The 27,304-nt window shown below is 60.3% G+C and overlaps 3 protein-coding genes and 1 long non-coding RNA gene across 4 annotated transcripts; 2 read left to right on the top strand and 2 right to left on the bottom strand.

Annotated features, from left to right (window-relative positions):
• Positions 1-796: 796 nt before the first annotated feature.
• On the top strand, positions 797-10,722 carry LOC140711726 (putative serine protease 29). Its single transcript, XM_073015695.1, has 7 exons — positions 797-951; positions 5,425-5,513; positions 8,406-8,516; positions 8,653-8,833; positions 8,927-9,192; positions 10,268-10,431; positions 10,558-10,722. Exons 1-7 carry the CDS (start codon positions 797-799, stop codon positions 10,720-10,722), a joined length of 1,131 nt encoding a protein of 376 aa, XP_072871796.1.
• A 928-nt stretch (positions 10,723-11,650) lies between these two features.
• On the bottom strand, positions 11,651-17,374 carry LOC103225920 (uncharacterized). The gene is made up of 2 exons (XR_494596.3): positions 17,272-17,374; positions 11,651-14,807 (listed from the first exon to the last, which is right to left on the bottom strand). It is a non-coding gene; the product is annotated as an uncharacterized lncRNA (long non-coding RNA).
• LOC103225927 (putative serine protease 29) lies at positions 14,817-18,916 on the top strand. The gene is made up of 6 exons (XM_007981163.3): positions 14,817-16,259; positions 16,748-16,808; positions 16,973-17,153; positions 17,247-17,512; positions 18,285-18,448; positions 18,531-18,916. Exons 2-6 carry the CDS (start codon positions 16,748-16,750, stop codon positions 18,693-18,695), a joined length of 837 nt encoding a protein of 278 aa, XP_007979354.3. The 5' UTR covers positions 14,817-16,259; the 3' UTR covers positions 18,696-18,916.
• A 2,045-nt stretch (positions 18,917-20,961) lies between these two features.
• Positions 20,962-23,711, bottom strand: LOC103225859 (tryptase delta). Its single transcript, XM_007981152.3, has 5 exons — positions 23,536-23,711; positions 23,211-23,382; positions 22,836-23,101; positions 21,356-21,519; positions 20,962-21,285 (listed from the first exon to the last, which is right to left on the bottom strand). Exons 1-5 carry the CDS (start codon positions 23,615-23,617, stop codon positions 21,121-21,123), a joined length of 849 nt encoding a protein of 282 aa, XP_007979343.3. The 5' UTR covers positions 23,618-23,711; the 3' UTR covers positions 20,962-21,120.
• Between the last annotated feature and the right edge of the window lie 3,593 nt (positions 23,712-27,304).

The raw sequence follows: 27,304 nt of genomic DNA, 5'->3' as shown, positions 1-27,304 counted from the left end.
AGCACTGAGACTTCCCATATGGCCGCCCTGTGCCCGCCTCGCAGAAGCTCTGGGACTGGCGCTGGGTCAGGGAGGCTGCTGGGCTGTGACAGGGCACCAGGCATCCTCAACCTGAGATGGGGAAGTCTTCATTCTCCTTTCTCTTGTACCCCCCCACCCCCAAGGTGAGGGCCAGGTGAGGCTGAGGAGGCCCCTGAGCACCCAAAGGGGCAGCCACACTCTCCTGCTGGAGAAAGGGGCTTCACGGAGAAGCCGGCCCGGGAGCGGGTCTGGGTCTGGTGCCTTCTGGCTTCACACTGTGAACAAAGCAGCAGGGATCTTGTCTCTCCTGGCAGGTTTCTCCCACCACACCCGGAGAGAACCACGCAGGGCAAGGGCTGGAAGCCTGGGCTCCCCGACAGAGAGGAGGGGGCCTCTGTATTCAGACAGTGGGGTGCGGGGGACAGATCAGGGACGGATCAGAACTGTGGTGAGGGCCCCGTGCCTAAGGCAGGATGCAGGCTGGACAACGGCACAGAACCCACTACCCACAGGTCCTTTTGCAACATTGCAGTGGGAGCCAGAACCAGGTGGGTGCTGTGGCAGTTGGCAGTGTGCCAACCGTCCAGAGGCCCAAAGACCTGGGCCAGGGCCAGGAGTGGGTCTGCAGGCTCTTCACCCACATCACCTGCCACACAATGGCTGTCCTCAGGCCTTCACTCACATCACCTGCTACACAATGGCTGTCCTCAGGCCTTAACTCACATCACCTGCTACACGATGGCCGTCCCCAGCACCCTCACCCGTCACCTGCTACATGAGGGCTGACCCCAGCACCCTCACCCACGTCACCTGCTACACGATGGCCGTCCCCGGCACCCTCACCCATGTCACCTGCTACACGATGGCCGTCCCCAGCACCCTCACCCACGTCACCTGCTACATGATGGCCATCCCCGGCACCCTCACCACGTCACCTGCTACACGATGGCCGTCCCCAGCACCCTCACCCACGTCACCTGCTACACGATGGCTGTTCCCGGGCCCTGCCACAGGGACAAAGGGGCCACCCTGATGAGGGACGGGAATCTCACTGATGTTGTCCCCCCTGCTCATAAAGGATGCAGGCCCACGGAGGTGTCCTGTGCCTGTCCCTGGGTCATCTCAACGCTGTGACCCACCCTCTGCTGGGTCTGACAGCCTCTGGACAGCCTCTGGGCAGAGCCACGCCCCACAGGGACAGGCCGAGGGTGTCTGCCACTGCATTCTTCCCACTGCTCTGCAGGGAAGGCCCGGGATCCGTCTGCTCCCCATGTCCACCACGTGTGCCCCGAGCCTCATCTCACGACGCTCTGGGCCACACCGCCATGTCCAGCTAATATTTAAATTTTTGGTAGAGACTGGGTCTCACTATGTTGCTCAGGCTGGTCTCATACTTCTCAGTTCAGGCAATCGTCGCACACTCGGCCTCCCAGCGATTGGAATCACAGGTGTGAGCCACTGTACCTGGCCAATTCTTTCAACTTTTTTATTTTTAAATTTTTGTGGGTACATAGCTGTGTATATATCTATCTTGCATGGTTTTATGTGAGACTTATACTAAATCTTCAAGGGACAAATAATCCCCATTTCAAACAAACTCTTCCAGAGACTAGAAAAAAGAGGCCAGTGTCCTGACTGATCAGATTTGATGAGTGTCGCCTGCGGGACAAGCCTGGACTAATAGAACACAGGAAAACTTCAGGCCAAATTCACTTATGAACACTGATTCAAACATCCCCCCAATTCATCAACAAGCTGACTCAGAAAGCGTACTCAGAATTACAGGAAAACCTAATCAGGTCTAAATCAGGTTGGTTTAACGCTTGGGAAATCTAACCGTCTAATTTGCCAGTTAACAGAGCAGAGATAAACCACCTTTGATAATCTAATCGATAAGCATCTGATTCTTTTGGTTGATAAATTCAACCACCAACTGCAATAAAACTCTTAGCAAATTTAGGGGGATCGCATCCAAGCCCACAGCAAACGTCCTACTTAACAGTGGACCGCAGGAAGCCCCTCCTGTGAGTGAGGGACAGGTAGGGACCACCACCCCTCCTTCTGCCCAGCTCAGTGCAGGCAGACCCAGGCAGCACATACGTGAAGAGAAACAGGCTGGACGCAGCGCCTCATGCCTGTCATCCCAGCTACTCGGCAGGCCGAGGCAGGCAGATCACCTGAGGTCAGGGGTTCGAGATCAGCCTGGCCAACATAGTAAAACCCTGCCTCTACTAAAAATATGAAAATTAGACAGGCTTGGTTGCACATGCCTGTAATCCCAGCTACTTGGGAGGCTGAGGCAGGAGAATTGCTTGAACCCGGTGGAGTGGAGGTTACCGTGAGCCAAGATCGTGCCACTGCATTCCAGCCTGGGTGTGAAGAGTGAGACTCTGTCTCAAAGAAACAAAAACAGAAAAACAAAATGAAACAAAAACCGAAGAGAAAGGAACAAGCAGTGTCAGGACTGGAAAGGAAGGGAAGGGGCTGCAGTGTCTGCCCGCAATGCGGTGGTCTTCATAGACCATCCAAGGTCACCTGCAGACAGTGTCAGGGGCACAAGCGCAGCGAGGCAGCGGACTCACGTCAGTGCAAGACCAACAGCTGGCGATACACAGGGCTTCCCGGCCGGGTGCTGTGGTCACGCCTGTAATCCCAGCACTTTGGGAGGCAGAGGCAGGAGCATGGATGGAGCCAAAGCATTCAAGACCAGCCTGGGCAACATAGTGAGTCTATCTCTATAAAAACATTTGTTCTGGCCGGGCGCAGTGGCTCAAGCCTGTAATCCCAGCACTTTGGGAGGCCGAGACGGGCGGATCACGAGGTCAGGAGATCGAGACCATCCTGGCTAACACGGTGAAACCCTGTCTCTACTAAAAAATACAAAAAACTAGCTGGGCGAGGTGGCGGGGCGCCTGTAGTCCCAGCTACTCGGGAGGCTGAGGCAGGAGCATGGCGGGAACCCGGGAGGCGGAGCTTGCAGTGAGCCGAGATCGTGCCACTGCACTCCAGCCTGGGCGACAGAGCGAGACTCCGTCTCAAAAAACAAAAACAAAAAAACAACAAAAAAACACATTTGTTTTAAGCCATGCAGAGCCTGGGCAACACAGCAAGACCCCATCTCTACAAAAAATACAAAAATGAGCCAGGCGTGGTGGCGTGCACCTGTAGTCCCAGTTACTCAGGAGGCTGAGGCAGGAGGATCATTTGAGCCTAGGAATTTCAGGCTGTAGTGAGCCAAGATCTTGCCATTGCACTCCAGCCTGGGCAACAGAGCAAAGCTCTGTGTCAAAAAAAAAACAAAAAAAAAACAAAAAAAAAAGGTTTTATCAATAATTGTATTGGCTCCAATGTCTGTTGAAGAAAATTGCTTTTGTTCATTTAAAGCCCTAAGCAAAACTTGTCATCAGAAACGAAATTTACCCACTAACTTCTGAAGATTCACCTACTGACCATCCTCGTGGACCTCCTACACGTGAGCCCCGTGACGGGAGTGTCCTCTACACACACACAAATCATCTTGCTGGCCGGGAAGACACCAAAAGCCTTGGTTTAGTTTTCCCTCCACACCAGCTGCGGTGGTGAAAGACAGACAGAGATTTTGTGGGATTTAAGTTGAAAGCACAATATGAAGTCTCCTGATTTCAGAAGAGAAAGCGCCACCGTATCCAAGACCATAAGGGGAAAAAATAACAAGGAAGACAACCCCGCCCACCAGAAACGGCGACGAATCTGTCATTGGCCCAGGGACAGAAAACGACTCCCAGGCTGGTCCCCACATTCCACCTGCCCCAACCCCAGAACCAGCTCCTCACTGGGCACCACTGTGGTTCCCGGGGGCTCGATTCCAGCCCATCCCTATTTCCAGTGATGTGTATTATTATTGTGAGACGGAGTCTTGCTCTGTCACCCAGGCTGGAGTGCAGTGGTGTGGTCATAGCTCCCTGCTCAACTTCCTGGGATCAAGTGATCCTCCTGCCTCAGCTTCCCCAGTAACTGGGACTAGAGGCGCATACCCCCACACCCTGCCAATTTTATTGATTTTTCTGTAGAGATGGAGTCTCACTTTGCTACCCAGGCTGGTCTTGAACTCCTGGGCTCAAGTGATTCTCCTGCCTCAGCCTCCCAAAGTGCTGGGATTACAGGCGTGAGCCACTGCGTCCAGCTGCCGACAGTAAGTGTTACTGACATCTTTCCACTCGGTCTTTTCTTTTTTTTTTTGGAGACGGAGTCTTGCTCTGCTGCCCAGGCTGGAGTGCAATGGACGATCTTAGCTCACTGCACCCTCCACCTCCCAGGTTCAAGCGATTCTCCTGCCTCAGCCTCCCAAGTAGCTGGGATTACAGGTGCACGCCACCGTGCTCAGGTAATTTTTTTATTTTTAGTAGAGACGGGGTTTCGCCATGTTGGGGCAGACTGGTCTCAAACTGCTGACCTCAAGTTATCTGCCTGCCTCAGCTTCCCAAATTGCTGAGATGACAGGCATGAGCCACAGTGAGCAGCCTGCACCCCACCTCTCGTCACCTGTATCACTGTCCTGGGGCTGCTGCACAAAGTGCTGCAGACTGAGGGGCAGAGTCTTATTCTCTCTCAATCCTGGAGTGTCAGCAGGGCTGCTTGCTCCAGAGGCGTGGAGGGAGGGGCCGCTCCGTGCCTGTCTCCCCGTGTCCGGCGTTGCTGGCTGTCCTTGGCTTGTGGCCACATCACTCCCATCCCTGCCTGTCTTCCCCGGCCTTCCTCCACCACCCTAGGTCTCAACCCCCTTCTCCTTTCTCTTACGAGGATGCCTGTCATTGGATTTAGGGCCCATCCTAATTCCAGGATGATCTCATCTTGACATCCTTAATTACATAATTAATTACATCTGCAAAAACCAATTTCCCTATAAAGTCACGTACACAGGTCCCGGGCCTCAGGCTTGAATGTGTGTTTTCGGCAAATGCAGTTCACCTTACCACGGCACCCGGCTCCCGCCCCCAGAGGTATTTCCCTCCTTCACCTGCGCGTCCTGTAGGAGCCTCTCTGTGCAGACACAGCACTGGGCAACTTCTAGAACCTTCTCCACACAACAATGCCCAACTTTCGTCGACCTCACACCTGATTCCAAGTATAAAGCACCGAATAAAAGATAAAAGGAAAGTGTCACCTGCATCTAGTGAGAATGCGACGTTCCGGCCTCTGCACAGGGCGAGCTTGGCTCACCCAGTCTGGACTCAGCGGGACCCCAAGGGCTCCTGGGCCTCTCCCAGGCGAGCTTGGCTCACCCAGCCCGAACTCAGCGGGGCCCCGAGGGCTCCTGGGCCTCTCCCAGGTGAGCTTGGCTCACCCAGCCCGGACTCAGCGGGGCCCCGAGGGCTCCTGGGCCTCTCCCGCCTATCCCCCGCAGCCCAGGATCCCTGTCTGCAGGCTCCAGGTCTTCCTGGAGGCCCTGGCCATGCTTGCCCCGCGGCCCTCAGACTGGCTGCGCTTTGCAGATCTTGGCTGGTTCGGGGCTGGTGCCGTCCCCGCCTTACCTGGGCCTCCTGGACCCTGCCTCCCGGTAGCTGGGTGGGGGCCCAGGAGGGTCCTGCACTGTGATGCAGCTGCCACATTATCCTGGTGTCCTGGGAGGGAGAGGAATCACCAAGAAAGCTCCCGGGCTAAGCAGCCATCCTCTGTTCTCCTCGGCCCGCTGGGTCTAAACACGGAACCCAGGTGATCCAGACCTTAGCTTCCCTCCCATCAGCCTCTCCTGGCCTCACCTGGCCAGGCTTCCCAGGCCTCCCGTCCTCAGCTGCTCTCCTGTCTTCTTGAGTCTTCAGGTGGAGCTGCCTGTTCCATGGGCCTCGGTAGCACCTTGAAGTGGGCGTGGGTCAAGCGCTCTGGGAGTGAGGGGTGCGACTGCTACCAAGACTCAGAAGCAGAGGTCCTGGGCCATGACCGGTGAACGCGGCCAGGAGTGAGGGGCACAGGCGGCTGAGAGCCCATCCCAGGCAGCCTGGGGCTTCTCTCCTTCCCATGCGGGGAGGTCCAGGGCTGGGCATGCAGGCCGAAGTCTGGCTGCAGAGGATTTCACAGCTGCAGGCCCAGCCTCGGGGACCCACTCCCTCAGCATCCGGGGAATCCTGAGGCATCACCAGGAAGCTGCTGGTAGCACGGAGAGGGCTGGGTTTTCTCCAGCTGGAGGACACACACACACACTCATTCATACTCACATGCACGCACACACTCATACACACAGACACACACACACTCATTCATACTCACATGCACGCACACACTCATACACACAGACACACACACTCATACTCACATGCACGCATACACTCATACACACAGACACACACTCATACACGCAGACACACACACACATTCATACTCACATGCACGCACACACTCATACACACAGGCACACACACGGGCTTACATGCACACATGGTGGCAACCACACAGTCATACACACTCACATGCACACATACATGCATGCACACACGTACACGCACACACCCACATACACACAGACACACATGCACACACTGATACACACACACATTCACACACACTCACACGCATGCACACACCCACACATGCTCACATGACTTGTACATGCATGCACACACATGCACACATACACACAGGCACACACACATGCACACACTTATACACATGCACACACACTCATACACGCAAAGCACACATACATGCAGGCACACATGCAAGCACACACACTCAAACTCACATGCATGCATACTTACATACTTACATGCACATATGTATGCACACACATACACACACGCACACATGCACTCACATGCATGCACACACACGCACACACTCTCATACATGCAGGCACACACACTAACACACGTGCATGCACTCACATTTTCGCACACACGCACACATACTCGCATGCACACATGCACACACACTCATAGGTATGCACACACACATACATGCATGCACACACACGCAAGACACATGCATGCATACACACAAACGCATGCACACACAATGCACTCACACATGCACACACTCACGCACACATGCTTACACACATGCACACACACATACACTCACACATGGACGCACATGCACACACACTCATACATCATGCACACATATGCTCACACATGCTCACACAAGCATACACACACACGCATGCTCACTCACAAGCTCACACACATGCACACACATACACATGCACACACACACATGCACACACATACATGAACACACTCAGGCATGCATCTACCCCACGCCCACACATGTATGCACACACGCATGCACCGGCATGCACACACACCCACATCCACATGTGCACACACACAGGCACACACCCCCACCCATTGACAGTGCTCCCTTGTGTTCCCACACCCCCACGATCACCCCCGTTACAATCTCATGGCAAAGCAAGACTCCTGGAGGAGAAGCTGTAGGGTTGGGCCTTGGCCTCTGCTGCCCCTGTCGGCCCCAGAACGTGTCTGCCACCTGGGCTGAAACAGGCATTTGCTGTCGGGGCCCCGAGGCACAGCAGTGGGAGGCTGGGGCCTAGGGGGCTGGGCCCTGGCCTGAGAATGCAACTTCCCACCCTCTGAGAATCCCAGTAGGTGATGGCCCCTCTCCCAGAGCAGGGTGTGCCCCTCCTGCAATCTGAGGTTTGTATCGGATTAAAATAGGTTCCTGGAGCCCATCCAGAAGCTTTGCCTGTGTGGACTCTGCAAACTCCCTACAAGGGCTGGAACCTGAGCCTGGGGCGGCCACCATGGAGCAGGCGGGTCCCCTGGCCCTAGGTCCAAGCGCCTCTGATGGGCCCTCTGGCTGATGCTTTTGCACCCGTGGAGGTGGGTACAAGTGCCCATCCTGTCCTGGGTGGCAGGAGAGGCTGAGGGAGAGCCAGTTACCAGGCAGTTTCTCCTCTGAGGCCCAGGTGCTTCCTTGGCCTCTGGAGCACTGGCCATGAGAATGGGCAGCATGGCAACAACCCGGGCACTGTGGGCATTTGGGGCCAGGGATCCTCTGCAGTGGGGCCGTCCTGTGCACTGTGGACATTTAGCCCCCCAAGCCCGGCCTCTTCCCACTAAATATGGGTGGTATCCCCATACCCCTGACAGCCATAATGTGCCCAGTGGGAGCCACTGGTGTAGACAGGGAACTCGGGTGCGGGGCCCTTGTTGGCCCAGCAGAGGGGATGCGAGGGGCTGAGGGTGGCCCCTGTCCTCATGGTCAGCCTGGTCACAGCCTGGGCTTGGAGCTACTGCTCCTACCCCGGAGGGGAGGAAGGTGTGACCGAGCCCCACCTACTTCCTTTGCAAGGAAGATAAAGCAGCTCCGGGTGGGTCCAGGAGGGCAGCTGTGGCCACAGACCACGGTGAGGACACTGACCACCGGCAGCCATCTGTGGCCTCCAGACCCGGGTCCCGCCCGGCTGTTCCCACCCAGCCCTCTCCTCCCTGCGCAGATGCTGTGGCTGCTGTTCCTGGTCCTCCCCTGCCTGGGGGGCTCCATGCCCGAGACCCCGGGTGAGTCCAGGCCCCACCCCACACTGGACCTCAGTGACTGGGCTAGGACACAGAGCTGACCCACTCGTCGAGCAGGGCCTGGGAGCTCCTGGCATTGCAGGAGGGTGGCTACCTGACCTCCTTCGGTTGTTCCCAGAGCCCGTCCCTGAGAATGACCTGGTGGGCATCGTGGGGGGCCACAACGCCCCCCAGGGGAAGTGGCCGTGGCAGGTCAGCCTGAGGATCTACAGCTACCACTGGGCCTCCTGGGTGCACATCTGCGGGGGCTCCCTCATCCACCCCCAGTGGGTGCTGACCGCCGCCCACTGCATTTTCCGGTGAGTCCCGGGCCGGGGACCCCAGCGAGGGGAGGTGGGAGTGGGGCCGCCGCAGACCAGGCCCCCTGAGCAGCCCGGTCCGTCCTCCCCCAGGAGGGACACCGACCCGTCCACCTACCGGATCCACGCCGGGGACGTGTATCTGTACGGGGGCCGGGGTCTGCTGAACGTCAGCCGGATCATCGTCCACCCCAGCTACGTCGCTGCCCACCTCGGATTCGACCTGGCCTTGCTGCGGCTGGCCACCCGCGTGGGCGCAGCAAGCAACGTTCAGCCGGTCACCCTGCCGCCCGAGGCCCTGAACTTCACCCCGGAGGACGAGTGCTGGCTGACCGGCTGGGGCAGGACGTCCTACTACGGTGAGAAGGGCTGGGGGGCGAGGGTCCTGGAGGAGCGTGGGGAAGTTCCCCAGTTTTCCCCTCCATGCCCATTCCTGGAGGCTGGTCCCTCGGGGGCTGGTTCACAAGCTCGGAAATAAATGGGACGGGGAAGGAAAGCAGCGTCCTGCAGCTCCCAGCTGTCCCCCCGGTGCGGCCTCTCAGCCCCCCGTGGCCGCCCTGATGCTCTGATATTCATTTTAGATTAAAGACGGTAAAGGGCGTTTGACAGCTCTCCGGGTCTGCCAGCGGCGGGGATGGAATCGGTTCAAGTCCCCGGGTCCGCAGCCTGCTGCCCTCACACTCTGCTGTGTGCGGGTTTTTGGGGTGGGGGTGGGAGGAAGAATCTGGTTGTTTTTTGATGGGGGAAGTCACGCTTCTTCCTGTGTTCTGGGACCTTTGGGCTGCAGGCCCCCGGGTGCCCCCCGTGTGTGTGTCCTGGGGCTATGACAAGACACACACCCTGGGTACTTCACACCACGGAGATGTGTTCTCCCGAGGTCCAGGTGTGGGCAGGGCCCTGCTCCCGCTCCGATTCTAGGGGAGGGCCCCTCCTGGCCTCTCCCAGCCTCTGGTGGCCCTGGTGTCCCGGGGCTCATGACCACATGGCTCCCATCTCCGCCTGGGTCTCCATGTCACCTTCTCCTCTGGGCTGGGGCCGCTCCTGTTCTGCCTCTATTAGGGCACCTGTCTTGGAATTAGGGCCGTTCCTAACCCAGCATGGCCTCATCCCACCTTAATCAATCTGCCAAGAATCTATTTGTAAATAAGACCCCATCCTGAAGCTTTGGAGGGACGGGTCTGTCTGTGGAATCTGAGCCCGTCTATCACGGCATGGGCTGAGGTCACACTCCTACCCAGGACAGATGGGGAAACTGAGGCTCAGGCTGGCTCCAGGTCGGAGTGACAAGAGCAGGACCAGAGCCCCAGGCCCAGGCGTCACAGGCAGTTTGGGACCCCTCCCCGTGGCCGCCTTGGCTGTGGCGGGTGTGAACGAATCCAACGTGTCGGGGACACAGCCCCCTGCTGCTTCCTGACTCCCCTCCTCCACCCCCAGCGCCACTACACCCACCCTACCGCCTGCAGCAGGTGCACATCCCACTGGAAGACCATGAGGCCTGTGAGGAGGGCTACAGGGAGTATCTGCACGCCAGTGCCGACAGGACGGTCATCCCGGAAGACATGCTGTGTGCCGGCAGCCTGGGCCGTGGCCCCTGCATGGTAAGATGTGTGGGTTCTGCCTTGCCCCAGGGGGCTCCTCCTGGTCTGGGCCTCTCGAGGCTGGACAAGGAGTCCCGTTGTGCCAAGGCCCCTGGCGAGACGTGTGACTGTCCCCTCTCCCTGCAGGGGGACTCCGGAGGGCCCCTGGTCTGCAGGAAGGGAGGCTCCTGGGTCCAGGTGGGCGTGGTCAGCTGGGGGATAGGCTGCTCCACGATCCAGCTGCCGGCCGTCTTCACAAGCGTCCAGAGCCATGTCGCCTGGATCCGCCGGGAAATCAGGAAGTGTGGGTGAGCCCCGGGTGGGCCCGAGGATCCTTGGAGGAGGCGGCAGCTTTGTCCCGACTTTCCCTGGTGGGGCTTTCTGATCCCCTCCACCCACACCTCCCGCCCACTTCCCCGTGCTTCAGCCCTGCTCCCATCCCCCTCTTCCTCCCCTCTCCTTCCCCGCCAGTCCCGAGAGGAGGGCGGAGGCCCCTGTGGAGCCGGGGTGCCATGCGGCTGTGATCATCTCATTAAACAACTGTCTGAGTCAATGGGCTGGCGGTCAGAGTGGTCTTTGGGGCTGCAGAGTGGGTGGTCCAGCTCTCCCGTTTGGAATCCCTCAGTGCTGGGGGAACGGAGCAGGCCTGGCTTGGGCAGGTGGAGTTCAGGTGAGTGAGAGGCTCAGAGCCTCTCCTCCAACCTTGGGGCCATCACTCCCTATTGTGGTTTTTTGTTGTTGTTTTATGGAGTCTCGCTCTGTCGCCCAGGCTGGAGTGCGGTGGCGCAATCTCCACTCACTGCAAGCTCCGCCTCCCGGGTTCACGCCATTCTCCTGCCTCAGCCTCCCGTGTGGCTGGGACTACAGACGCCCGCCACCGCGCCCGGCTAATTTTTGTATTTTTAGTAGAGACGGGGTTTCACCGTGTTAGTCAGGATGGTCTCGATCTCCTGACCTCGTGATCCGCCCATCTCGGCCTCCCAAAGTGCTGGGATTACAGGCGTGAGCCACCGCGCCCGGCCCATTTTTGTATTTTTAGTAGAGACGGGGTTTCACCATGTTGGCCAGGCTGGTCTCCAACACCTGACCTCAGGTGATTCACCCACCTCGGCCTCCCAAAGTGCTGGGATTACAGGCCACTGCACCTCACCCCTATTGCGTTTTACATGCCGTGTACCCCGTCACAAAGCAAGGGTGTTGGCAGGTTCACCCACAATTCAGAGTCATTTTCAAGATCTCATTCATTCATGCCATTCATTTATTCATTCGTTCTACCGATGTCACTAGGTGGCATGTCCTGGGCTATAGGGGAATAACCTTGTCCTACCTCGATCTCAGGTGGACAAAAGGTGGGTGGTGGGTGTGTGACGGGGATTTGAAATGCAGCAGAAGGTCGTGTCATAGACAGAAGAGTCCACAGGAGAACAAGAGGCCGCTCCCCTGGGTGTCAGGTTTAGCCGGGAAGGGAAGCCTGAGTGGTCCCCGGAGGCATCAGGTGCGGCTTGGTTGCAAGGATGAGCCTACAGGCTGGACAGAGGGCGGTACCAGTTGGAAAAACCGCTTGCACCTGCGGGAGAAGCCTGGACACTCTTGCATCTCACTGCATCGTTAGAGCAGTGATAGCAAACGTGCACTGTGCACATAAAGGGAACAATAAAGTTATTTTCACTGTGAGGAAAGAAATTTAACCATTTCAGACTCTGCTACTGGGTGGGGTTCATCCTTCTAAATCACCAGCCCCCAGCTCTGTCCCCGGGGAATTTGGGTAGGACGGGGCTGAGCAAGGCTGGCCTGCACACACTTGGAGAAGTCCTCCCCCAGCTCTGGACCCACACCTCTCCCCTCAACTCACCCCAAGAGAAGCACAACTGGGAAAGGCTGGGGTGGCGTGTCTCGTCCAGATAATTGGAATAGATGGTGAAGTATGTGAATAAGTCATAATGAGTGACTAGTTGGAGGAGAGAGGGAGGGATGGGAAGATCGGAGAATGGATGGATGGGTGGGTGGATCGAGGGATAGAAGAATAGATGGATGGAGGCCGGGTGCGGTGGCTCATGCCTGGAATCTCAGCACTTTGGGAGGCCAAGGTGGGCAGATCACTTGAGGTTAGGAGTTCGAGATCAGTCTGGCCAACATGGTGAAACCTCGACTCTACTAAAATTACAAAAATTTGCCGGGCATGGTGGCACACACCTGTGGTCCCAGCTACTTGGGAGGCTGAGGGATGAGGATCGCTTGAACCCGGGAGGTGGAGGTTGCAGTGAGCCAAGATCGCACCACTGCACTCCAGCCTGGGACACAGAGTGAGACTCTGTCTCCAAAAAAAAAAAAAAAAAAAGATGGATGAGTGGGTGAGTGAATGAATGTGTGGATGGGTGAATGGATGAGTGAGTGGGTGGATTGGTGAGTGAGTGGATGGATGGGTGGGTAGATGGGTGGATGGGTGATTGTGTGTGTGGTTGAGAGGATGGATGAACAGATGGGTGAGTTGGTGAATGGATGGATGAGTGGACGGCTGGATGGGTAAGTGGATGGATGGGCGCATGGTTGAGTGGATGGATGGGTGGATGGGTGAGTGGGTGTGTGGTTAGGAAGGTGGGTGAATGGATGGGTGAGTTGGCGGATAGATGGTAAGTGGATGGCTGGATGGGTGAGTGGGTGGATTGATGGGCGGATGGGTAAGTGGATGGATCTCAATGGCTCAGTGATCTCAGTTTGGGTATCATTTTGGACTCAGACACACCTGACTGAGCATTATGCACTGTGCGTAATTAACTGGGACAAGCATACATCTTCTGTACATGCAAGAACATTCATATTATTATTATTTTGAGACAGAGTCTCGCTTTGTTGCCCGGGCTGGAGTGCAGTGGTGCGATCTGGGCTTACTGCAACTTCTGTCTCCTGGGTTCAAGCAATTCTTCTGCCTCTGTCTCCCGAGTAGCTGGGATGACCGGTGTGTGCCACCACACTTGTTTAATTTTTTTTTTTGCACTTTTGTTAGAGATGGGATTTTGCTCTGTTGGCCAGGCTGGTCTTGAACTCCTGGCCTTGTGATCTGCCCACCTGGACCTCCCAAAGTGCTGGGACTACAGGCGTGAGCCACCGCACCCGGCCCCTCCCATTATTGTTTATAACAGCAAATTGTTGGAAACTGCCTAAATGTCCATGGAGAACGGGTGAAATAAGTTTCCCTAAATTCATACAGCCGGGTACGACATGCCATTAAGCACGACGTTTCTCCTGAAGGTCCTTAGCAGGGAGGGAAGTGTTCACAGCACCGTCACCGCACAGCTGTCTCTCGTGAACACACGTGTGTACGCCGGGGAAGTGACAGCGGACGGCGAGAGCGGGGACTGCAAGGTTTAGAATTATGCAGAACTTCTACTTCAAAAACGTATTTTGGCCTGGGTCTTTTACCTTAAAAACTATTTCACATTGGAAGAAGATAATGTTTTCTGGTTTTTCAAGTCATATCAATGCGGGTTTTAAGCTCATCACAAACTAAATGGCTCCATTAAAACGCCTTTGGGAAACGGTCTCCCAACCCAGGAAGTGCAGCTCAGCGGCCTCGTCACAAAGGGGTGCCCAGTGTGAGCAGAGGGCACCCGGTGTACAGGGCGTTGCAGGTCTGTGAGAGCTGACTCCACACCAGGGAAGCCAGACTGATGGACACCAGGGTTCCATTTGTACACAAAGGCTGAGTGACCGTGGGACATGGAAGAATCGTGGTCATGAGCCCTTCATCTCCCAGGTCCCAGTGACCTCGGGCGCTGCACACTCTGTTCTGAGGCCCCTGGGCCCCTGAGCTGGGACCCTCTGCCTGGTGTTTTCTTCAGCCCAACCCTTTTGCAACACTGGCCTGAAGCAACCACATCCTTTGCCTAATGATGTCCCTGGGCTCGGGCGCCCTGGCCGCAGGCCTGAACTTGACCCTATCATTGGCCAGGGCCTCTGACCCCAGTCTTAACGGTTGCACGGCCCCCAGTCCTTCCTCTGATCCTATCACCAAACGCTCTCATGGTGGTCTGGTCCCGACCCTATCAGGACAAACAGGTATCGTGTTCCCAGGTGCCATTGCCCAACAGCCGCAGCCAGGACCGTCTGTGAGGGATGGGCCCGCACCTCCGTGGTCAGCACAGAAAGTAGGACACAGGGTGTTTCAAGAGCTGGCCCTCGTCCCGCCCCTGTGTCCCTCGCTGTGCCGTGGCGGCCTTCCCAGGAGTGAGCTCCAAGCCGAGGTGGGGGCATGAGGACGTCAGCCTTGCCGTCTCCATTCTCCTTCTCACCCGAGGGCCGCTGCCTGCTCGCCCTGGCGGAAGAGGCTGGGACATCTTGCCCTCCCTCCAGGTCTCTCCTGGGCTGTTTCTCCAGGTGCCTCCTGGCTCTTCCCAGGCCTGGGAAGCAAAGCGTTCTCTGATTGGCCATGGGGCTCGGCCCTGCCTGGGCTGTCCCAAAGCCTCCCGGGTTCAGACTCCCAGTCCTAAATCCCAGCAGCTCCTGGCCACTCCACCCACCGACACTCCGCCACGCCCAGAGTGGGCTGCCCCAGAGCCAAGCGCCCTGGCTATCCCATGCCCCGCTCCGGGCCCTCTGGCTCCCTCTGTCCACTCCAATGCCATCTGCCCAGGCCCCCTGGACAGGCAGGGCTGAGGACAGACAGGACAGCCTGGCTTGGGATCCCTGAAGCAGAGCTCAGGGCCTGCCCCCCACTCCCTGGCCGGAGGCGGCTCCAGGCCTGGGTGTGCTGTCTCCCCAGCCACCTTCCTAGTGGTTCCCAAGGCACAGCCAGCCCCGAGGACTCAGTCACTGTCACCACTGGCATCACCAGCCACCCAGAGGCCACTCAGAGCTGGGAGCTCAGTGGGCAGGGGCCTGAGCTGGGGTTAGAGGTGCTTTCCTGAGTCACCAAGGAGAGGCTGTTCCTGGTGGATGAGGAAGGGGACGGAGGGTGGGGCTGGCGGCGAGCTGGGGGCTCCAGCCAGGAGAAGGAGACTCTGCTACCTCTGGCTGAGCTGCTCGGCCTACCCAGAGTTGGGGCGAATTCCATTATGGAGCCCTGGGTGGAGTCTGGGGAGGGGCCCCTCGAGCCCCCGGCAGTGATGTCCACACTGCACCTGCCAGGACGTCCCAATGGGCCAGTGTCACAGGTGTCTCTGTGAGGAAGAGAACTGTCTGCCCTGGCCACCAGCGGAGAAGAGCTAGGCCCAGGGTTGGGCCGCTGCGTGGACCTGGGATGACAGAGCCTGGGGTTGGCCATGGGGCCCCGGGTGCTGGGTTCCATGGCCAGCACTTGGCTCCTCTGGGCCCCGTTTCCACCTGTGCAGTGATGATTTGGCCTCAGGTCATGGGCCCAGGCCTTGGTGAAGCCCCACTGCTTTCGGTCTCTGTGCACTGATCTGCCTGTGGGCAGTGGTTCTGGAAGCTGGGAGCCCACCGTGCAGCCCCGGGGCAGGAACTCTGCCCACGTTGTCAACATTGTCACCACCTGCCCTGGGCATTGAGGAATCTTGGCCGCCTGACTCTGAGCATCGCCGGGGGCGGCTTAAGGTGGGGACGCCATTTGACCTGCCTCGCCCGCATTCCGGGAACCTGCTGGTGCTTCTGCAGTCGCAGCTGAGACACCCTTCTCTCCCCTAACCCTGCTGGCTCTACTCTGGCTGGCGATGCCGTGGGAACAGCGACCCAGTGGCTGAACGAGAGGCCACTCCCCCACTGCCCCTCCTCTGAGGACAGGACTGACCAGGCAGCTGCCCACTTCCTGCGGTTGAGGATAAAGGGGCTCCGAGGGGCTGGGGGAGAGAGCTGCCGAGTGCCTGCCGGGGAGAGAGCTGCTGAGTGCCCGCACGGTAAGGGCACCATCCCCTCCCTGATGCCTGCAGGCGGCTCCTGGCCCCCATCCCTGACGCCGGGTCTGAGCCCCCAGCCCCTGCACCCCACACCCTCCACCCCTGACCCCGGGTCTGAGTCCCCAGCCCTCAGCCCACACCCTCTCCCCTGACCCTGGGTCTGAGCCCCCAGCCCACACCCCACGTCCTCTCCCCTGATCCCGGGTCTGAGCCCCCAGCCCCTGCACCCCACACCCTCCACCCCTGACCCTGGGTCTGAGCCCCCAGTCCCTGCACCCCACACCCTCCACCCCTGACGCCGGGTCTGAGCCCCCAGTCCCTGCACCCCACACCCTCCACCCCTGACGCCGGGTCTGAGCCCCCAGCCCCTGCACCCCACACCCTCCACCCCTGACCCCAGGTCTGAGTCCGCAGCCCCCAGCCCACACCCTCCACCCCTGACCCTGGGTCTGAGCCCCCAGCCCACACCCCACGCACTCTCCCCGCAGATGCTGCTGCTGCTGTTCCTGGCCGTCTCCTCCCTGGGGAGCTGCAGCGCGGGGAGCCCAGGTGAGCCCCGACCCCACACAGCCCTCCCTTCCCAGGGGCTCTGCCACCCCTGTCCCCAGGATCCAGGGCACACGTGCACAGACCGGCTTCTGCCCGAGGGCAGGTGTGGGGTGAGGCTTGGGTGGCAGAGGCTGGGTTCCCTGACCCCCTCCTGGTGCTCCCAGTGCCCGTTCCCGAGAATGACCTGGTGGGCATCGTGGGGGGCCACAACGCCCCCCAGGGGAAGTGGCCGTGGCAGGTCAGCCTGAGGATCTACAGCTACCACTGGGCCTCCTGGGTGCACATCTGCGGGGGCTCCCTCATCCACCCCCAGTGGGTGCTGACTGCCGCCCACTGCATTTTCCAGTGAGTCCCGGGCCGGGAACCCCAGCGAGGGGAGGTGGGAGTGGGGCCGCCGCAGACCAGGCCCCCTGAGCAGCCCGGTCTGTCCTCCGGCAGGAAGGACACCGACCCGTCCACCTACCGGATCCACGCCGGGGACGTGTATCTGTACGGGGGCCGGGGTCTGCTGAACGTCAGCCGGATCATCGTCCACCCCAACTACGTCACCGCGGGGCTGGGTGCAGACGTGGCCCTGCTTCAGCTGGCGAACCCCGTAATCTGTGCCGCTGACATCAGGACGGTCAAGCTCTCCCCGGTCTCGCTGGAGCTCACCCCGAGGGACAAGTGCTGGGTGACCGGCTGGGGCGCGATCAAGATGTTCGGTGCGTGTTGTGTGGGGGCTGGGGAAGGACTCAGGCTGTGGGCCCAAAACGCCTCATTCCAGGGCTCTGGGGGGGCGGGGCCGGGGGCGGGGGGATGAGTTCCAGAAAGGGAAGAGACGGAGCTGCTCATGGCTGTGCTAGCACCTCCGGCTGCTTTACCTACAGCTCTGTGCTGCCCGGGCCCAGAGACTCGGGGGTCCCGTGACTGCCGATGGCCAGACCAAGCCCCAGACTCAATATTCAGAGGGGAAAATACTTCCCATTTTTTTCTACTTAAGAAAGGCTTTTACTCTTTTTTTTTGGGGGGGGGTCTTGGTGGCTCATGCCTGTAATCCCAGCACTTTGGGAGGCAGAGGCAGGAGGATTGCTTGAGCCCAGGAGTTTGAGGCCAGCCTGGCCAACATAGCAAGACCCCATCTCTAAAAAGGAAAAAAAAAAAAAAGAAGAAGAAGAACCCATCACAAATGAAAACACCTCAAAACCAAAAGGCATTTTTTGGAGGGGGAAAAAAAAACAAAACAGAAAAACTCATCCCTCCACTTTTCTCTGGTCCGTCCAACTGTGAGCCCTGGGAGTTTGGAGGGAGACATGAGCCCTCACACCTCCTGGGGTCCCACACACCATGCTCAGGCTGGGAGCCTGAGACCCAGGGACGAGGGGCCTTTCGCAGCAGGGGAGCCACCTTCCCTCCCACCCAGGGGAGGCACTGGGGCTGCTGGGTGGATGGCAGGGGCGTCTCCGCTGTGCCAGCCCAGGTCACCTCTCCCCCTAGAGTCGCTGCCGCCGCCCTACCGCCTGCAGCAGGTGAGTGTGCAGGTGCTGGAGAACACCGTCTGTGACCAGCGGTACCGCAATGCCTCCGGGCATACTGGCGACCAGCAGCTCATCCTGGATGACATGCTGTGTGCCGGCAGCGAGGGCCGTGACTCCTGCTATGTGAGTGCCCCAGGCCTGCCCTGCCTACCTACCCTGCTCCCGTCGCAGAGATCAGTGGTGACCCCTTTCCTCCCTTCCTCAGGGCGACTCCGGCGGCCCTCTGGTCTGCAGGGTGCGAAGGTCCTGGCGCCTGGTGGGGGTAGTCAGCTGGGGCTACGGCTGTGCCCTGCGGGACTTTCCCGGCGTCTACGCCCGTGTCCAGACCTACGTGCCCTGGATCCTGCAGCAAGTCGGTGAATTGCCCTGAGCAGGCCGGGCTGGGCTCCCATCTGGGTCCGCTGAGGAGGGACCGGGACCTTCTTTCTCCCAGCGATCTCCGCTTCGGCCGCTGCTGCAGGCCACCAGCTTGAGCCCGGCTTCTCTGGCTCCTCAGCACCCAGGACTCCCTGATGCCGGGGTGGGGAAGGTGCCGGGGAAGGGAGGGCAGGGCCTCCCTGCGTCTCTGTCTGATTAAAGAGCTGAGAAAGGGCAGAGTGTGCGGCGTCTCTGTGGGGCGGATTTGCGTTCCGAGCTGTAGCAGGACGGTTTGCTCAGCCACCTCCTGCTGGAGGCCTCCACATTTCAGCTATGGTAACAGAGATGCTGAGAACATTCATGGTCCGGGCCCTGCGCGGACGTGCGTCTCCGGGCCCTGCGTGGACATGCGTCTCCCATCCTCTGGGGGAGATACTCATGGGTGCTGCTTCAATGCCAGCTTCCAGATGAGGAAACCGAGGCAAGAAACTCACCGGAGGTGGAGGCGCGGTGGGTGGGGGCTTGGGGGATCCAGGCCCGCGCACTGCACGCCCCTCCTGTGCTGGGGCCTCTGTGTCCCTGGGCCCTGGCCTCCCAGGGCAGTGGTTAGGTTTAGGCTCCTGCCCCGACTCCGTCTTGTACCAGGCGTCGGGTCCCAGAGCTCAGACACTGCCATGCAGGGCAAGACGGGAGTGGACGGCGGCAAAAGGCCGAGCCTCCACAGGGTGTGGCTTCCTGGGCCGCTTCCTCTAAGGGCCACGCCAGTGTGGGCAGGGAGAGCAGTGCTCTGAGGGACAGGTGATGCCCAGAGCGGCCCTGTCACTCCTCCCGCCCTGTTCATTCTGCACCTGGACCAGGCAGACTCAGCGCCCAGACCCCAGGCTGCAGGTCAATGTCTGGTTCCGCAATCAGCTCCCCAAACCGGGGGCTTCCTGCTCTGCCCCTGTGTTTCCAGGACCTCCGCAGGGCAGAGAAGAGGTGGAAGGCCAAAAGGGAGGGTCTGGTGCGGGGGGGCGCTCCCAGCTCCTCGGCAGAAGTTTCTGCAGGTGAGCGGCTGGGGGACTGGCCTTCACCCTCCCACCTGCCCTCACCTGCCCTGCCTGTCACTCCTGGGGGTGAGGGTGGGGTGGACCCCCACAGGGCAAGGGCTTCAGGGCAAACCCAGGCTCTGAGCCTCCGTGCAGAAACCACATCTGGGTTTACATTTTCTCCCACGTCCCTGGTCTTTCCGGAGTGGGGCAGAGCAGAGCAGGTAGGGGCACCCCGGCCGGGGGAGTCACCGCGCTCCAAGGCAGTGGGGAAAGGCTCCCGGGGTGTGAACGGGTAGGGCACTGCCCTTTCTTTCCCGGGGATGTGGCTGCCTCCTACGCTCCCCACACTTCCCTTCCTGGGAGAAAGCGGGGAGCCCCAGGCCAGGTTGCCGGTTGCTCTAAACCCAAGGTGAGACCTGCCGGACACAGCCCGGGGCCTCAGGGGACGTGGCCACTGCCCGCGTCCCAGGGCGCCCTCAGCTGGGGTCCGGGGTCCAGGGTCCAGCTGTACCCACCACTTCCCGGGGGCTCCTAGGCCTCCCACACTGCCCTGGCTCCTGGGCTTTCTAAGACAGGCAGGGGGCAGTGATAAGTGCCATTCCCAAGTCCTCCGAGCCACGTCCCTGCCCAGCCGGACCCCACTGGACCCTGCTCTGCCCTCGCAGCGTTCAGAGTCCCTCCCTTGCAGCCCCTGATCTGTGCAACTCACAGGACACCAAGACCCAGACGGGAAGCCGAGGACTTACACCCTCAGTGTGGCCGCGGCAGGCTTCCGTGTTCGAGGGAGAAATCGCCTCCCTCTGCCGCAAGGAGACTGAAATTAATTGCTCCTCCTCCAAACCGGGAGCCACCAGCGCCCCGACTCACCGACCAGGGCTGCTGAGGAGGCCCCGCTCCACAGTGCCTTGGGAACCAGGACCCTGCAGCTCCCGAAGCTGCCCCAGGCCACGCCTGGACCCTTCCTCCCACGTGACACCCACGGCCAGAAACTCAGTGACGGCCACACCTGCTTTTCATCATGCACTTTAATGGGAGGCAGCACTCGGGAGGATTGGCGTCCACCACCTGCTACCTGGGCGGGGGAGGGCTGGAGGGGCAGGGGGGCCTGGGGTGGGCTCAGGATGGGGGAGGGGCTCAGGATGGGGGAGGGGCTTAGGGGAGGAGGGGGCTCAGGATGGGGGAGGGGCTTAGGGGAGGGGAGGGGGCTCAGGATGCGGGCGGGGCTTAGGGGAGGGGAGGGGGCTCAGGATGGGGGAGGGGCTTAGGGGAGGGGAGGGGGCTCAGGATGCGGGCGGGGGCTCAGGATGGGGGAAGGTGTTGGGGGGCAGTCACCACCTGGGTCGGAAGCAGTGGTGTTTTGGGCAGGAGGGGCTGGCCCTCCGCTGACCCGGGTGACACAGGCCTGGCTCAGGGCTTCTCGGGGACGTAGCGGTGGATCCAGTCCAAGTAGTAGGTGACACGGGTGTAGATTCCAGGCCGGTTGGGCAGGGCACAGCCCTCGCCCCAGCTGACCACGCCCGCCTGCAGCCAGGTGCCATTCACCTTGCAGACCAGGGGCCCTCCGGAGTCGCCCTGTGAAGGGCAGGGGTCAGCGCTCGCCGGCCAGGCTCCGGGGATCGGGGTGAGGGACACGAGGACCCACCTGGCAGGAGTCGTGCTTTTCGCTCCCTGCACACAGCATGTCGTCGCGGACGATTCGAAAGCTGTCTCCCGTGTGGAGGCCGGTGTGATACTCCGCATCGCAAAGGTGGTTTTCCACTATGGGGACTTCCACCTCCTTCAGTGGGTACGGCGGCGGCAGGCGCACTGTGGGCAGAGCGGGAGGTGGAGCCGGGCCTGGGGCCGGATGACTGCTGCGGCGTGGACTTGGCGGCCGAGTCATGGGCCGGGGGAGACAGCGCCAAGTGGCCAGCACTGTTCTGTGCCTGCGGCCCCCAGGAAGGGCGGTGAGTGCGGGCCGGGCCCCTCCCCTGAGGCTGGTCCTGGGTCCCAGCCTCATTCAAGCCCCATCTGGGGAAGGGAGGGGAGGGCCCTGGAGGTTGCCAGGCTGGGCTCCATGGCACAGGAGTGCAGGGCCTGGGCCCCTGTCTCCCCCTGGGCTCAGCTGACTTTGGTCTGGGCTGGGCCCACGGTCCACGGTCAGACCCACAGTGGAGGGGAACACAGGGCCCTGGGCTCAGCTTCTCCTCTGTGTGGGGTGGAAGAGCAGTGCAGGGGCCTTTGAAAACAGTATGCTGAGAATAGATAGGGCTCAAGGACAGTAGCTCCAACTGAACTTTTAATGAACTCCCGTAGGCGCCAAGAAGGCGGGTAGATAACTAAGAATATAGAAACAAGGTACTGAGTAGAAGGTTACATGTGGGAAAAGAAAGTTTGTTTTGCATTACATTCTTTCTGCTGACGTGAAATTTATGGAGTATAAATAAAGTGAGGCGAAGGCTCTGAGTGCGGCCGCCATGTTCTCTGTGTGTCTTTGTCTTTGTGTGTGTTCTTTCATTCTCCACCACCCCCGGTGCGGCCCCCAACAGAGCAGGACTGTGGCTCCCCCCCATCTGAGTGACCCCGAGGTCACAGCCCAGGGCCGCTGCTCAGGCCCCAAAGCTTTGCTCTGAATTGTGGATAAAAAGGGGACAAGACCTACTAGAAGTGAAAATGTGCCTCATGGAGGCTCAGAGTGAGCTTTGTCCAGCCCCCCACATCACCTGCCACGACCTCAAGTCCCAGGCCCCTGAGCTGACCGTGGCACAGGGAGGGAGGGCAGGCCGGTCTCATCCCAGCACCCGTCTCTCTCCTTCCAGCAAGACCCCCTTGTGATTTCCCTCTCCACGTAGCAAGTCCGCGACGTACGAACTTTCGATGCACCCTTTCAGGCTAGGGGAAACCGAGGCACGGAGGTGCTAAGGGACTTGCCCAAGCCCTGGGATTGGGGGGCGCCCAGGCCTGTTGGACTCACCGTCTCTGCTCAGGGCACCGGCTGCCTCTCGCCACTGCCCCCTCCATTCATCCTGGCCTTCAGAATCCCCCTCCCTGAGCCGCCCTGAGGGACCCCATCACCCCAGGGGCTGGCCCGTGACTGTGACCTGGTGCCCACCTGGCCCAGCCTCCCGCTGTCCTGGACCCACCATCATTGTCCACGTCGCCCCAGCCGGTGACCCAGCACGGTGTCCCCGGGGGGAAAGTCTCCGAGGCAGGGGGCAGGGTGACCGTGTGGACGTGGCTGGAGACATTCACGGGCTCCTCCAGCTCCAGCAGGGCAATGTCCGCCCCGGTCTGGACAGTGTAGAACTGCGGGTGCATGATGATCCTGCTGACCGGCAGCAGCTGGTCCTGGTAGTAGAGGTGCTGCTCCCGCAGCTGCACCCTGAGGTCGGCCAGATCCTTGACGTCCCTGGCCAGCGGAGGCTCCTATTCAGGGCCCTGGGCAGCCTCCAGGAGCACCCGGGAGCCAGGGCACACATCCGGCCCTCGCCCACCCCACCAGGCCCCGGGAGACTCACGGTCCCACGCAGTGTGCTGCGGTCAGCACCCACTGGGGGTGGATGAGGGAGCCCCCACAGAAGTGCATCCAGTACTGGCCGTGGAGTCTCAGGCTCACCTGCCAGGGCCACTTGCTCCTGGGGGCCTCCTGCCCCCCGACGATGCCCGCTCGCTGCAGGGCCTGGCCTGGGGCTGGGGCAGGAGCCAGTTCAGGACCAGGAAGCAGCCCCACGCCTGGGCCCAGCCCTTCCCTGTGTGGGGGCCAGCCCAGCCTCCCCAGAACCCACCCAGGCCCTGGCCTGTGGAATGTGGTGAGGGGCAGGGTGGACCCCGGCTGGGACTCACCAGGGGCCGCGTGGGCCGGGCTCACCAGGACGGGCAGCGCCAGCAGCAGCAGGCTCAGCATCTGGGGAGCAAGGAGGGGCATCGTGGGCCTGGCCGGGGCTCACGGGGCAGGGCTGGGGGCTGCAGATTATGGGGTGAAGAATGGAGCTGGGACGGGGGGCCTGGGTCTTGGTGCTCTGCGTGTGAGGCTGGGCCACTCTGCTCCAGGTGGCGCTGATGTCAGGGTCTCTGAGAGTGGGGACTTACCCTGGCCGCTCGCTGTTCCTTCTACCCAGCAGGCTTTCCCCTCCCCATTTATCCTTCCAGATCAGGACGGCGTGGAGGAGGGGCGCTGCGCCCTCCCATCCAGATACGGAGGAAGTGGGTGACTCAGACCCCGGTCCCCCATGTAACACGTGCCCCCGCCACCCTGATGCCCTCTGTGTGTGGGGCTGCCAGGCAGGCCCTGCCGAGGGCTGAGCACTGGAGGCTCACAGCTCCGCCTGTCAGCTGGTGGATCCCAGCACCGGAACGCACCACCTTCCCGCTGGTGGGATCAGCTGCCCTGTCCCGGTGCCAGGAGGCCTTCAGGCACAGCTGCACCCAGGCGGCCTGGCTGCCCCATGCTACAAGACCAGTTGCCCTGTAACCTGTTTCCCCAAGAGGGACACGGGATGGGGAACTCATGACCACGGGCCACCCTCCGAGAGACAGGAAGGTGCCCACAAGGTGGGGACATGACAGGTGTCACCTCTCCTACGGACTCCGAATCCACGGGGGTGGGGCCAGCCCTCCCCGACTCACTTGGTGGGGGGCTCACAAGAGATCCCCTTGTCAGATGAGAAAACAGCCTTGAGAGGGGACAGCACGGAGTGTCCTCAGCCAGGAAGGGGCCCTGCTCCCTGTAAGAATTAAAGAAAGAGGAGAGAAACACGAAGGGTGGCCTCACAGTCAACAGGGACAGGTTTATTTTAAGCAAACCGGAGAGGGACGGCTGGCTGAGTCAGGTCAGAGCCACACGCTCTCAGAGACTAAGAGTTTTTTTTGTTTTGTTTTGTTTTGTTTTGTTTTTTTTGAGACGGAGTCTTGCTCTGTCGCCCAGGCTGGAGTGCAGTGGCCGGATCTCGGCTCACTGCAAGCTCTGCCTCCCGGGTTCACGCCATTCTCCTGCCTCAGTCTCCCGAGTAGCTGGGACTACAGGCGCCTGCCACCTCGCCCAGCTAGTTTTTTTGTATTTTTTAGTAGAGACGGGGTTTCACCGTGTTAGCCAGGATGGTCTCGATCGCCTGACCTCGTGATCCGCCCATCTCGGCCTCCCAAAGTGCTGGGATTACAGGCTTGAGCCCCCGCGCCCGGCCTGAGACTAAGCATTTCAAGGATTGAGGGCAGGAGAGCTTATCAGAGACTTGCAGTGCTTCTGTGACTCTTCGCTGCGCTTCTCTGGGAGGGATAGTTGTGTGTCTGTTCCCATACATCTTCCTGCAGCTGCAGGGATACGGCGTACCCCGTCTGCCTTGAGCTTCCCTGTGTTGGTGCACCTGAAGGGAAAGGAAGGTGTTAGTAAGGCCCACTGTTTTACTGGGGCCCGTTGTATGAGGGCGAAGTTTGGCAGTTACCCAAAAGACTTTCCCTCCACCTCCCTCTGTGCTCAGCCTGCCTTATCTGCTTTTTGGCTGCTTGTAGTTAGAAGAGAAGTGATGTCCTTGAAATGCAGGAGGCTGGAAAGGGAGCTGGAACTGAAAGTGGCAGTGTTTGTCCGAGATGAGGGTGCTCCTGTTCCATCACTCCCACTCCCCGTATGAGACTCAAGTCCTCCTACGAGTCCTCAATGTCCACATCTGGGGCTGTCTGTGCAGGTCCCCTGGTCTGCAGGTGCCTCGTTATCGTGGAATCTGAGTTTCATCCGCAGAGGGAGGAGCAGACGAGAGTGCGGGTGTGACCTCAGGAGACCCAGCCCAGCTCCCCACGGACTCACCCCAGCCCCAACCCAGCTCCCCATGGTCTCACCCCCAGTCCCAGCTCCCTGTGCTCTCCGTCCATCCAGCACTGACACTGTCCCTGCAGGTCCGTCCACCCCACCTCCCGACTCCCCTGGACCTGCTGGTCACTGAGGCCTCCAGCCCACCTCCTCCCCTTCTGAGCCCCAGAACCCCCTGCCTGTCCCCCGACTGCCAACACAAGGGGTCGACCCCCAACAGCCACTCCAGGGCTCCCCCTGCCCCCACCCTGCCTGGGACCAGCCTGGTTTGGGGCTGACTCTGCACACCGAGGCCATATCCACCTGAACTCCTTCCAGGCAGCATCCCCAGGGAACAGGCAGGGGTGGCCCAGACCGCTCCTGCTCACGACCCTGCTCCTCATCCATTCTCTGGACAGACTCCCCACAGGCCTACACCTGCCCCGTCTTGGTTCCATGAACGAGGACCACAAGATGGGAACCTCAGGAGCCCAGGAAGTGAGGGGATGGGGTGATGGGGGACACCAGGAAAGAGGGTGAGGCAGGAACACGGGAGACACCAGGGTTGACAGTGAAGAAGAGACTCAGGGGACACAAGGGACGCCAGGGCTGGGAGAACCCAGGGACACACGGGACTGTGGCTGGGAGAACCCAGGGACACACGGGACGCCAGGGCTGGGGGAACCCGGGGACACACGGGACTGTGGCTGGGGGAACCCAGGGACACACGGGACGCCAGGACTGGGAGAACCCGGGGACACACGGGGCTGTGGCTGGGAGAACCCAGGGACACACGGGACACCAGGGCTGGGGGAACCCAGGGACACATGGGACACCAGGGCTGGGGGAACCCAGGGACACACGGGACGCCAGGGCTGGGGGAACCTGGGACACACGAGACACCAGGGCTGGGGTGTGCAGAGGGCTCTGGCACCCCCGCGTCAGGGGCTCTGGTCCCTCCTCCTAGGAACACTCCGATAGGGTCAGGCCTGGGATGCGGACCAGTCAGCACCGTGGGGATGTGAGTGCTTTGATTGGCTAACACTGGGCCCATCAGGGCAAGTCCTGGGCACTCTGCCCCATCCCCGGCCCCTCACCTGGGGTGCTGCAGAGCTGGGTCCCAGGGGAGGTGGATGGACCTGTGGGGCCTGCCCCGGAGCCTCTCGGGAAGCACCACATCCTACCTCTGCCGTCCAGCAGCAAAAAGTTGAACTCTAGTCATGCCCAACCAGCAACACATAGAAACGATGCCAGAACCCACAATTCAGGAAAACAGTGGAAAGGATCCTCTGTGCTCAAGAAGGTTCCATCCAGTTCAGAATGAAAATGCAAAATAAACCCGGCGATCATTTGGTGACTCCAGTTTACGGGGGTTTCTGAGACGCGGGAGCCGGCATCGCAGGGCGCTGGTGTCCTGGGGGTTTGGAGGGGATGCTGTGGCCGGGGTGTCCGTTGAGGGCCCTAAGACGGTGCCCTTCGACCTCGCGGAGATTCTGCCTCGGAATGTGGAGTGAGCAAGCGAGGGCCAGCGGGGCTTCCTGGCCTCTGTGGAGGTTCCTAGCTGGGGCCTCGGGAAGCAGGGGGAAGGACCCTGTGCCAGACCGCCGTGCTGTCCAGCCCTGGTCAGCGGGCACAGAGCTGTGTTCTGGGTCCTGTCCTGCCAGCGTGTGGTGGAGCCCGGGTACTGGGGTCACTTCTTCATGGCACTGCAGGTCCCTCTCCTAGAGCAGGACCCCAAATGAGAAGGATCAGGAGACCTCGGAGGCGCCCTGGTGATGTCCAGAGAGCCTCTACCAGGCAGAGCCAGCCCCTGGTGGGGCACCGGGTGGAGAG

The sequence above is a fragment of the Chlorocebus sabaeus genome, chromosome 5 (assembly GCF_047675955.1).
Source record: "Chlorocebus sabaeus isolate Y175 chromosome 5, mChlSab1.0.hap1, whole genome shotgun sequence".
In the NCBI taxonomy this organism is placed as follows: domain Eukaryota; kingdom Metazoa; phylum Chordata; class Mammalia; order Primates; family Cercopithecidae; genus Chlorocebus; species Chlorocebus sabaeus.
Note: the sequence above shows the minus strand (reverse complement) of the source record. Positions and strands in the feature narration are given on the sequence as shown.